The sequence below is a fragment of the Pristis pectinata genome, chromosome 23, assembly GCF_009764475.1.
Source record: "Pristis pectinata isolate sPriPec2 chromosome 23, sPriPec2.1.pri, whole genome shotgun sequence".
In the NCBI taxonomy this organism is placed as follows: Eukaryota; Metazoa; Chordata; class Chondrichthyes; order Rhinopristiformes; family Pristidae; genus Pristis; species Pristis pectinata.
The window spans coordinates 3,749,794-3,762,656 of record NC_067427.1 but is presented as its reverse complement, the minus strand read 5'-3'; the positions used below and the strand labels follow the sequence as shown (position 1 = coordinate 3,762,656).

The 12,863-nt window shown below is 45.2% G+C and overlaps 1 protein-coding gene across 1 annotated transcript in view; it reads right to left on the bottom strand.

Moving 5' to 3' along the window:
* LOC127582053 (protein crumbs homolog 1-like) overlaps positions 1-12,863 on the bottom strand; it is a 131,427-nt gene that overhangs the window by 48,515 nt on the left and 70,049 nt on the right. Inside the window, exons 3-4 of the mRNA XM_052037017.1 lie at positions 7,882-8,077; positions 625-764 (exon numbers count right to left, since the gene is read on the bottom strand). Of these exons, the coding sequence (XP_051892977.1) occupies positions 625-764; positions 7,882-8,077 (336 nt within the window). The remainder of the gene's footprint in view (positions 1-624; positions 765-7,881; positions 8,078-12,863) is intronic.

Sequence of the window (12,863 nt, the reverse complement as noted above, 5' to 3'; positions counted from 1 at the left end):
TCAACTTAAAATTATGTCCCCTCGTGTTAACCTTTGCTGCCCTAGAAAAAGGTCTCTGACTGTCCACTCGATCTGTGCCTCTTATCATCTTGTACACCTCTATCAAGTCCCCTCTCATCCTCCTTCTCTCCAAAGAGAAAAGCCCGAGCTCGCTCAACCTAACCTCATAAGACATGCTCTCCAATCCAGGCAGCATCCTGGTAAATCTCCTCTGCACCCTCTCTAAAGCTTCCACATCCTTTCTATAATGAAGCAACCAGAACTGAACACAATACTTCAAGTGTGGTCTGACCAGAGTTATATAGAGCTGCAACATCACCTCACGGCTCTTGAACTCAATACCCCGACTAATGAAGGCCAACACTAATGCGGTCCAGCTGTCGAGAAGTCTACGAATCCTTCCAACTCATGGGCAGCAAGGTTAAGAACAGGAGATCCCTGATGTACAGCTGGATTAATGCCAGTTCATGAGGTGGTTGTTAGTCAGTAGGTCCTAACAGTGATTTTCCTCATGAAACCTCTGTAGATTACGGAGAATAAACTGCAAGTTCTCTGATAAAGATGCAGGTGAAATCAATGATTTGGTGGGCTTGATCTTCTGTGCCCTCTCTGGTGTTCACTCACCTGGCCAGCAGAGGCAGCTGTAGTTCTTCACTCCTTCCAGACAAGTGGCGTTGTTAATGCAGGGGTCAGAGGCACACTCCAGGATGTCGACCTCACAGTTAGTGCCTTGAAATCCTGTCTCGTCGCAGTCACAGGTGTAACTAGTGGAACAAAACGCAGAACGTGAGACTGGTTGTCGATTTTGGCAGAGGGAAAGGATTGGCAATTCAAACAGAGTTTGGGATTATTTTGTGCTGGTGAAATCATTAAATGTTTCCACAGCGCCACCCTTGAAAGCAGCGACCCAGGTAATTGGCGCGTTCTTCCCCACATCACCCCCATCTCCTGCTGAAAACCTGAAATCCATATCCCTGTTCCTTGTATCATCAGCCCAGGGGAGATACTTGTCTCTGTCAGCGTTATTTAAATCTGTCATAATCTTGTCCACCTCTGCCCAATGCTCCAAGGAGAACAACCCCAGCTTCTCCAACCCAGTAGCTAAAATACCTTACCCCTGGAAACATTCTGCACACTCAGATCCTCCTTAAAGTGTGGTGGTCAGAACTTAACTCAAGAGTCTAGTCGTGATCTAATTAGAGTCTACAAAGTTCAGTATAAAGATTTCTGTGTGCATGGGTTGACTTTCTCTACTTATGAAGCCCTAGGTCCCATTTGCTTTCCTATGTATTCTTTCACAATGTGTTACCACCTCTAAATACACTCACAGAGTGTGGTGGGTGCCTGGAATGCGCTGCCTTGGGTGGTGGTGGAGGCAGGTAGGCTCGAGGTTTAAGAAGCTCTTAGATAGGCACCTGAATATTCAGAGAATGGAGGAATATGGACCATGTGCAGGCAGAAGGGATTAGTTTAATTAGGTGTCATTACTTAATTAGTTCAGCACAATCTCCATCCTCCCTCCTCACCCGGATCCACCTATCGCCGGCCAGCTCTTGCCCCATGCTTCCCCCTCACCTCTTTATACCAGCTATCTCCCCTCTACTCTTTCAGTCCATATGAAGGGTCTCGACCCGAAATGTTGACAGTCCGTTTCCCTCCACAGATGCTGCCCGACCCGCTGAGTTCCTCCAGCAACTTGTTCTTTGCTCCAACTTAATCACTGGCTTCATAGTCAAGGTGACGGATTCTATCCATCCAGTGGATCTGTCAGTAACTCAGTGAATAATAGAATCAAGGGAATGGAATCCACCAGGGGAGCTCAGTCTTTGTATTTCCACTGGGAATCTGCTTTTGGATCCTGTCTGATTTCAATTCACTGGAGATTTTACAACATGGAAGAAAGCTAAAATTGAGGGTAAGTTACAGTTTTAATTATTTGTATTCACAGTAAGGTTTTTAAATGTGTTTTAAACATGTTTTTCAGCAATTTTATTTATTTATTGGGAAAACATCATATTTTTAATTATTAATTAACTAATTCTTCATTTTTTTAAAGTGTTTCTGAGTGTCTACAAGGATGTTAACATCCAATTCTGGGACCATTTGGTTCAAAGTGATCGGCCTCTGTGATTCGGCTGAGGTAAATTCAGGGCCTGTGGGTGTCTTATCTCCTGTCAGTAAAATCCAGACCAAGGTGTTAGAATACCACTGGGCTTCTGAGGTCAACTCTGTTGCAAAAGGAAACAGGTAAAATAAATGGTGATTGGAGGATTGACAATCATTCTGAACTCTGTATCCAAGAAAGAAGCTTCCCTGAACATAGAGGCCTTTAATCATGACAACTTCCCCTGAAGCCGATGCATGGTGCAGCACAGAAACAGACCCTTTGCCCCACTGAGTCTGTGCCGACTATCAAACACCCATTTACACTAATACTACACTAATTCCATTTTTTATCCTCCCCACATTCCCGTCAACTCTCCCCAGATTTTACCGATCACTTGCACACTGGGCAAAATATACAGCGGCAAATTAACCACCTTTGGGATGTGGGAGGAAACTGGAGCACCTTGGGGAAACCCAGAAAGTCACAGGGAGAACGTGTAAACTCCACACAGAAAACACCGGAGGTCAGGGTGGAACCCGGGTCACTGGCTGTGGGACAGGGTCTCTACTTGCTGCACCAGGGTGTCATACCTCAGCCTCACCGTTCACCCTCCCCATCTACCATTTGATTGATGTGTTGCAAATATAGAACAGTACAGCGCAATATAGGCCCTATGGCCCACAATGTTGTGCTGACCTTTAAGCCTCACCTAAGACTATCTAACCCCTTCCTCCCACATATCCCTCTATTTTAAATTCCTCCATATGCTTATCTAGCAATCTCTTGAATTTGACCAATGTACCTGCCTCCACCACCGCCCCAGACAGCGCATTCCATGCCCCAACCACTCTCTGGGTAAAAAACCTCCCTCTGATATCTCCCTTGAACTTCCCACCCATTACGTTAAAGCCATGCCCTCTTGTATTGAGCATTGGTGCTCTGGGAAAGAGGCGCTGGCTGTCCACTCTATCTATTCCTCTTAATATTTTGTACACCTCTATCATGTCTCCCCTCATCCTCCTCCTCTCCAAAGAGTAAAGCCCCAGCTCCCTTTGTCTCTCCTCATAATCCATACTCTCCAAACCAGGCAGCATCCTGGTAAATCTCCTCTGCACCCTTTCCAATGCTTCCACATCCTTCCTATAATGAGGCGACCAGAACTGGACACAGTGCTCTAAGTGTGGTCTAACCAGAGTTCTCTAGAGCTGCATCATTACCTCGCGGCTCTTAAACTCGTTCCCACGAGTTATGAAAGCTAACACCCCATAAGCTTTCTTAACTACCCTATCCACCTGTGAGGCAACTTTCAGGGATCTGTGGATATGAAGCCCCAGATCCCTCTGCTCCTCTACACGACCCAGAATGTGTTCTTAGATATTGAGGGGATCAAGAGGTTTGTGCAAGAAAGTGGCACTGTGGTACTTGATCAGCCCTGGAGCTTATTGTAAGGTGGAGCAGACACAGGTGTTTGTTCCACATGTTCCTTATGTACTTCAGCAGTGCAGGGAGCCGTGCGCTGCAGGAGGAGTTCAGTCAAGAACGTTACACAGCGTTGAAATGAAAGGCGCAGCCATGAGACACAAGAACAAACAACTCCTGGCTTGGTGAGACCTGAATGCCTGTTCGGGGTTAAACAGCCACAAGTGTCCAAACACAGATAAAGACCATAAGTTATAGGAGGAGAATTAGGCCATTTGGCCCATCGAGTCTGCTCTGCCATTCAATCATGACTGATTATTTTTCAACCCCATTCTCCTGCCTTCTCCCTGTAACCCTTAATCCCCCTTACCAATCAAGAACCTGTCAATCTCTGCCTTAAATACACCCAATGACTTGGCCTCCACAGCCCTCTGTGGCAACGAACTCTACAGATTCCTCCTCATAAAGAAATCTTATCTTATCATCTCAGTTCTAAAGGTATTCCGAGGCTCTGCCTCGGGTCCTAGACTTTCCCACTAATGGAAACATCCTCTCCGCCTCCACTCTATCCAGGCCTTTCAGTATCCGGTAGGTTTCAATGAGATCCTCCCTCATCCTTCTGAAATACGTCGAGTACAGGCCCAGAGACATCACACGCTCCTCATATGTCAAGCCTTTCGTTCCTGGGATCATTCTTGTGAACCTCCTCTGGACCCTCTCCAGGGCCAGCACATCCTTCCTTAGACACAGGGCCCAAAATTCCTCACAATATTCCAAATGCAGTCTGACCAATGCCTTTTAAAGCCTCAGCAGTACATGCTCGCTTTTATAAAAGAACCATGTGACCTCCACATCCAAGGATATTATGCACGGTAAAGCATAAAGTTTGCAGTTATAATCTCTGTTTCTCCTGCAAATCTCAAAGCGACCTGATGCAGTGCTTACCACCTGGTCCAACAGGTGGCTGATCAATAAACAAAGCCACCATCCCACCCAAATGTGATGATCCACATTTCATCCAATAACAGCTTTAAAGATGCAATCTCTCTCAGTCAAAGAGCAGGAAGCCCACTCAGTACTTTTGACAACATTTATCCCTCAATACGTCCCACCAAACTTGCTGCTTGTTCATAGAATCATGGAATTGGCCCCTCATCCACAACCAGTCACTCGCTCCACCACCGACACACAGTGGCAGCAGTTTGTGCCGTCTACAGGATGCACTGTGGCCACTCGCCAACACTCCTCAGACAGCACCTTCCAAACCCACCAACTCTCCAGCTCGATGGACAAAGGCAGCAAAAACATTGGAAAACAACTACCTGGAAGTTGCCCTCCAAACCACACACCATCCTGACTTGGAAATACATTGCCGTTCCTTCCCCATCACTGGGTCTAAATCCTGGAACTCGCTCCCCAACAGCAGTGTGGGTGTACCCACTCCACAAGGACTGTGGTGGTTCACGAAGGCAGCTCACCACCACCTTCTCAAAGGCAACTAGGGATGGGCAATTAAATGCTGGCTCAGCTTGTGAAGCCCACATCCCTTGAATGAATTGTTTGGGCATAGAGAGGCCATTTGGCCCATTGAATCTCTAATATCTGAGTGTTACGGTGCTGCAGAATGAAATCCGTTCTCCGGATTTCCCTCATTAATTACTGCTTCTAACCTTCTTCTGTATATGGGGAAAATATTCTTTCTAATATTTCATCTTTATTGTGCAGAATAAAGATCAGAACTCAGGTGCACAAGTACATTTTAATCAAGAATCTGAAGCAGTTTTCTGATGCATCCTGTTTTTAATGCGCAATTTATTAATTTACAATAGTTATGATTTCATTTTTGATCTATACTAACAACTGAGACTTCTGGTCACAATTGTTAAATTTGTGGATGATGCAAAACTTGAAAGTATGTGAACTGCAAAGAGAAAAGTGATGGGTTGTAGCAAGATGGAAACAGGCTGGTGAAATGGGCAGATGTGTGGCAGATGATGTTTAATGCGGAAAAATGTGAGGTGATGCATTTTGTTATGAGGAATGTGGAAAGGCAATATAGAATAAAGGCTCCTGCTCTAACAGGGGTGCAGGAGTAAAGGGTGTGTGTGTGTGTGTGTGTGTGTGTGTGTGTGTGTGTGTGTGTGTGTGTGTGTGTGTGTGTGTGTGTGTGTGTGTGTGTGTGTGTGTGTGTGTGTGCGCGCGCACAAATCATCAGCAGTGGTGGGTTGAGTTGAGAAAGCTGTTAATAAGGCAGTCACAATTCTGGGCTTTGAGTCATAGAGTATAAAAGTAGGCAGGTTATACTGTTGCAACAGACAATCTGCTGGAGGAACTCAGTGGGTCAACATTTCAGGTGTCTAAACTGTGCTCAATTCCAGTCGCCGTGACATTGGAAGGATGTGGATGTACTGGAGATGGTGCGGAAGAGATTTACAAGAATGGTTCCTGGAAAGTGAGACTGCAGTCAGAGGATAGATTAGAGAGGTTGGGACAGTTTTCTTTAAAGTGAAGGGAAGGCTGAGGGGAGATCTGATGGAAGGATATAAAATGATGAGAGGTCTGGATGAGTGGATAGTGGGAGGCTGTTCCTATTGGTTGAAGGGTCGAGGACTAGCGGTCAAAGGGGAAAAGAATTAACCATGACAAGTGGAGAAACCTTTCGTCACGCAGTGTGTGACTGAGAACTAGAAGGCATTGCCTGCAGATGTGGTGGAGACAGGTTCCATTGGGGCCAAAAGAGGGAGTCGGATAATTATACAGTGAGGAAGTATTTGCGAGGCTACAAAGGAGCAAGTGGGTGCAACTAGAGAGTTTCACTGGTAGAGCCATCACAGGTATGATGGGCCAAACGGCCTCCTTCTGTACTGTAAACATACTAATGATTCTAAAAGAACCAAGAAAGTAAATTCTCTGGCTCCCAAGCCTGGTGAACACGTTAAATTACAAACTGCACCACCACCTAGGGGCAGAAATGTGAATCGCGTATGAAATGGTAACATTTTGGTTTGCCTTTTTCTGTCCTTTAGCCATGAGAAATTGAATTTTCCTTCTCTAGTTCTGAAGCTGTTCCAAAAGTCAAGGGGGCGTCATGCATTGTGGACATCACCGGCAATGTCACTGGTTACCATCCATCCTCATTACCCGGAGCAGAGGAGGGGGTGAAGAGTCAACCCCACTGGTGAAGTTGTGGGACAGGCAAACCAGATGAAGATGGGAAACGTGCTTCCCTGACGGACAATAATGAGCCAGGAGGAGTCTGATTTCAGAATTTTCACTATGATGCCACAGTTTCTTGGAGGTAAATGTTTTCGTTCTTTCGTTATAACGAACAGCTCACTACAGAATGCACGGTACCAAAATACCCAGAAGGCATTCCATATTTACAAATTCTCCCTTAATGAAATGTTTTCCAGAAACACATTTTTTCTGTACATTGAGGAATGGCTGTATACACCTCATCCAAATCATCAATACAGACTGTAAACAGCCAGGGCCCAGCACTGATCCCTGCGACACCCCAATCAGACGATGGCCTGCTTATTCCTACTCTTGTTTTCTGTCTATTGACCTCAATTTATGCAGTATATCACCCCCGGTACCCTGCGCTCTATAGCGATCTCTTGTGTGGCACCTTACTGAAGACATTACACCTCAATTCAACCTGCCCCTTGAATGAGATCTCATGATCTGACCTTAGCTTCAGCACTCTCTGTCCGATTCGGAAATTCACTTGCACTACTCATTGTCCATAGCTCTCTGCACTAACTAGTCTCAATGATTAGCAAGCAACTGAGAGAAGAAAGAGCTCCTCACCTCCCTCATAAGTGGGCAGCTCCTTATTCTGAAACACAGGCTCAATGGAAGGGAAACATCTTATCAGAACTCATCCTGCCGAGCCAGCTAAGATCCATGCCTTAATAGGGACATCTCTCAACACTATAACCCCGGCTCTCTGTGCAAACTTATACAACAAGAGATCTGGAGACCAGAGACACAAATTACTGGAATCCCAAAACATTTTACAACAGTCGTAGTGTAGGCTTATCAAACATAGCATTTTTACCCAAAGCTTCCAACTGGTGAAGTATACAGCAATCCACTGACAAGTGATGTGCAACTGACAGGTTACTTCTCGGAAATCACTGTGGAAGTCAAGTCAAAATGATGAATTATTCCCAGAATTATTGTTTTTCCATTCACCTGCCCCTTCTGCAAGATTTCAATTCCCAGCACGGATCTTCTCCCGATGAAACGTGACACAAACACAGACACTTGAATAACTGTACCGTGAAGTCCAGCTTTCTCTGTGGAAGTGCCAACATGGTGATCAGGAAACATTGCATTATGTTCCTTACCCGTTGATCAGGTCCTTGCACATCCCTCCATTGATGCATGGATTGCTGGCGCACTCATCGATATCTATCTCGCAGTTAACCCCTTTATAGCCAACAGCGCAGGTGCAGCCATAGGACGCAACATGGTCTTTACACATGGCACCGTTCTGACAGGGATTAGACTCACATTCATTTATCTCAATGTCGCAGTTCAGACCTTGGGAAATCAAAAGACAAATGTGGGTTTTAAACAAAATCTCGCTTTCGATTTTCACTGAGAGGTTATCTGCACAGAAATAATCCAAAAAAAATTGGAAAATAGATCATTTCAAAAGACAATGTAAGGATGGAAGTGAAGAAATGGGTACGTAATGAAGAAAGGAAGAAGAGTTCTCCGTGGGAATCATTAGATTTCTGGCATAAACAACAGGTTAATGACAACAGTTATGGTTTATTGTAATCCTTATAATTGCGATCCAGTAAATTTACCTCTGCTTCATTGACTATATTTTGGAATTAAATTAAATAATTTTAATCTTATTTCTTTACTAAAATTTAATACCTAAAGGTCCACCTTGGTTGAAAAACAATGGACAATGTCTGCGACTTTTAAACAATTTAAAATTGAACATAAAATGGGATTCTCTGCCTATCAGTGAGCAGGTTAATGAGCCTGCAACTCTAATGGATTCCCTGCCAATTGGCTTTGCTGTAGAACAACCAGCAAAGGCACTTGCACCTTTGGACATCAGTGTGTCCAGAGTTATACAGAAATATGAATGAAATTTTGATTCAGGAGAAACTACTGTTTAATTATCAGCAACATCTCCAATTGTGTCTGCTTGCCTGAAAACTGTTTGAAATTTTAGACTCCTTTGATGTTTATCTTCATCTCATAAAATTACTTCTAGTTGAAGTAATTGTGTTATCTGCTGGGGCTCCCAGAGATGGGTGTGTTGTACCTCTTTACGTTTGGTCTTTAACCACAGAGTTGAATCTCTGATTTCTGTTTGGCACCTTCCCTGGTGAAAAGGTTATACACAGCGACCTGCAACAGGACCAACAAAAATACAGCGTGTTCCTGAGAGATTCAGCCCACTGACAACAGAAATTGCAGCATGACTCAGAGTTCAGGAGACAATATGATGGTGGGCTTTGCTTGTGCACACATTGAGAGAAGTGTTGTTGATTGTGTACGTCCCACAGCTCACAGTGATTGACAGTGAATGTTATCGCACATAAATAACTTTCACTCTAGCTAGTGGTCTTCAACGTGAAATGCGATAGTTGTCACCGCATCATCCCGGACTGCAATGAACCACCCAACCTTCCCCCACACTGGCTAATGACTCAGGCCTAATACACCAATCACAGCATGTGTGGTGTTTAAATGGTCTTCGTCTCTTCTCCTCCACCCCCCCCCAACCCCAGACATTGTCCCTTCTCCCCCCCCCCACCCCAGACATTCTCCCTTCTCCCCCCACCCCCACCCCGGACATTTTCTCTTCTCCCCCCACCCTCTCCGGACATTCTCTCTTCTCCCTCCTCCCATCAAACAGAAGATACAAAAGCCTGAAAGCACGTAGCACCAGGCTCAAGGACAGCTTCTATCCCGCTGTTATAAGATTGTTGGACAGTCCCCTAGTACAATAAGATGGACCCTTGACCTCACAGTCTACCTTGTCGTGGCCTTGCACCTTATCGTCTGCCTGCACTGCACTTTCTCTGTAACTGTAACACTTTATTCTGCATTCTGTTATTGTTTTCCCTTGTACTACCTCAATGCACTGATATAATGAAATGATCTGTACGGATGGCAAGCAAAACAAAGTTTTTCACTGTACCTCAGTACATGTGACAATAATAAACCAATTTACCAATAGAAACAAGATGTAACTCCATCTCAATGTTGCCTGAACCATTACCGGGTATGTGAAATTCTGGAATCACAATAAACTTATGGCACAGAAGGAGACAATTTGGCCCATCATTGTCATGCTGGTCGACGAAGAACTCTCCAGCCTAACCCCACCTTCCAGCGCTAGACGTGCCTGACCCCCTCTTTTGGCACTTACCAGGAAGCACCCAAGCTCTCCTTGAATTTTTTCTCCCTCCTCACCTCTCCCAAAGGAATCCAGTGCATCTATGCACCTCCTTTGAAGTGACACATACCAGGAACAGAGTAACATGGAACACTGTCGCCTTTTGTAGCCACTCCAAAGGATTAACACCACCTTCTGCAGTGCCCGGAATCACAGCCCAGGCACACCCATTAATGAAAGAATTTAATCTATTTCAGTCAGTTTTGATGCATTTCTTTAAGCAGGAACCTTGGTGCCTGTAACTTAGAGGCAGATATAAACAAATCTGCGGGATTTTGATTTAAAATGCACCAGTTGGGTCATGGCTTTGGAATTTATGGAGTTTAAGCAATCTTGTTTTAACGTTCAGTTATTGATTGCACAGAATGGGACCCCTTCAGACTCTAATGGAACGGAGTGCATGAACCTTGTTTGCTGATAAGACTTTGACAGTTTTAGCTTTCCCACCTCATCTGTCAGACATAACTCACGGCGTCAGCCCCCTCTGATGTAGTGCCGTACCAGGCTGTGAGAGGAACCTGAGGCTTAAGTGGGTTTAAGGTCTCTCACTTGAGATGTTGCAGGTTGACCTGCTGCTGTGTTTGCTGTCCTGGGTAATTCATGGAGTGAGCATTCACCAGAGAGCTATGTTCCTGACTTGCCCTGGGTCAGTTCACTGGGCTGAGAAATGAAATGGTTCAAAACAAAAAGGACCAAGTCACACTGGGCTTTAAAGGAGGAAACATTTATAATATTTTGCATCACATAAATGGTGGTGTAGTGGTTAGTGTGACACTACTACAGTGCCAGTGACCTGGGCTCAATTCTGGCTGCTGTCTGTAAGGAGTTTGTACGTTCTCCCCGTGTCTGCGTGGGTTTCCTCCGGGTGCTCCGGTTTCCTCCCACGTTCCAAAGATGTACAGGTTAGGAAGTTGTGGACATGCTATGTTGGTGCTAGAAGCGTGGTGACACTTGTGGGCTGCCCCCAGAACACTCGACACAAAAGATGCATTTCACTGTGTGTTTTGATGTACATGTGACTAATAAAGAAATCTTATCTTATAATCACTATGAAAGAATTTTCAGTTGTGTTATAATTGTGCTTCAAGATAATCTTATATCTCTAATACAAATGTTGTTTAATAACAGCATTTAAAAGACAGATACATGGATAGGAGAGGTTTCGAGGGATATGGGTCAAACAGAGGCAAATGGGACCAGCTTAGGTGCTATTGAGTGCATTGAGGTAGTACAAGGGAAAAGCAATAACAGAATCTTGGTCGGCATGGCCAAGTTGGGCCGAAGGGCCTGTTTCCGTGCTGTACAATGGTATGATTCTAATAGAGAAAACTCAATGCAGGAAATATTTTTTAATATGCTTCTGAGAACGACAACAAGTGTCTTATTGACAAGGATGCTTGTTAAGTGATAGTGCAAGGGTGAGCAAAGGAAGTTGGCCCTGTTTTCTTGAGCCAAGGAGAGATTAAACGGAGGTGTATTAAATAACAAGAAGACGACACAGAACAAACAGAGAGAACCTATTCCCATTGGCGGGGAAGTCAATAACTAGAGGATGTGTAAGATATTCAGGGGTGGGACGATGGGGTGGGGGGCATGGGGGGGTGGGTATTGTTGAGGCTGACAAAGCTTTGTCACCCAAAACATGGTGAGAGGGTCCTGAACTCAGTACCTGAAGGGTGTTGGGAGCAGAACTTTCAACCAGTTCCAGAAGGAGCAGCTGAAGAGCTAGGGAGTGGGATATCCATAATAAACTTCACTGACTCAGCATGGATTTGCTGGACCGAACGGCCTCCTCCTGGCTGGTACATTTCTATGATTTTAATTGCAGGAGGTTACGGTATGTTAAAGAAAGGCTTAGGATGCCTGACCGGCTGAGAGTTACCAGCACTTTATGTTTTTATTAGGAATAAATAGAATTTTTCCTAGAATGGTAGAAAATTGATAAAAAAATCACGTTATTAAAACAAATTTAAGTAATATTAAAAAAGAACAGAATCCTTGCTGCTTTTTACCCTGGATCTGATGATACAGGTTCAGGCAGCTTTTGATTAATTCATGTTTCAGGATCTTAGTGTCGCTGGCAAAGACCAGCGTTTATCGCCCATCCCTAACTGTCCTTGAGAAGGTGGCGGCGATCTGCCTTCTTGAACCGCTGCAGTCCTTCTGGTGAAGGTGCTCCCACGGTGCGGTTGGGCGTGGATTTCCGGGATTGGGATCCAGTGAGGATAAAGGACCAGGTGATTTATTTGCAAGTCAGAATGGTGCGTGATTTGGAGGGAATGTGGGTAGAACTAAAGAATAAGAAAGGGGCAATCACTTTGGTGGGGTTATGCTGTAGGCCTCCCGGTAGTCAGTGGGAATTGGAAGAACAGATAGGTAGGCAAGTTGCAGAAGAGTGTAAAAGCAATAGGGTTGTAGTAGTGGGGGAAACCCCCCCTCCCCCTCCCCCCCCCCCCCACCAGGCTTCTTCTCTTCCCTTTCCTAGCCTCTTTTATTCAACCTTTTCTTCCTCTCTCTCCTTACCCGTGACCATTCCCCCGGTGGATCTGCTCTCCCCTCTTCCCCTGCACCTGCCCATCACTATCTCTTACCTGCATCTACCTATCACCACCCTGTGCCCACCCCGCCTCCCCTCTACTGTCCACCTATCACTGGTCTGCTTTTCCCTCCCATATATCGGGCTTCCCCTTTTCCTATCTTCAGTCCTGAAGAAGGGTCCTGACCCGAAACATTGACCGCCTGCTTTTCTCCACGGATGCTGCCCGGCCTGCTGAGTTCCTCCAGCATCATCGTGTTTTTCAACCCAAGGCCAACAGCCCACGTCCTTGGTGGTAGAAGCTGTGGGTTTGGAAGGTGCTGTTGGAGTAACATAGGTAAGTAATTGAAGTGCATTTTGTAGAT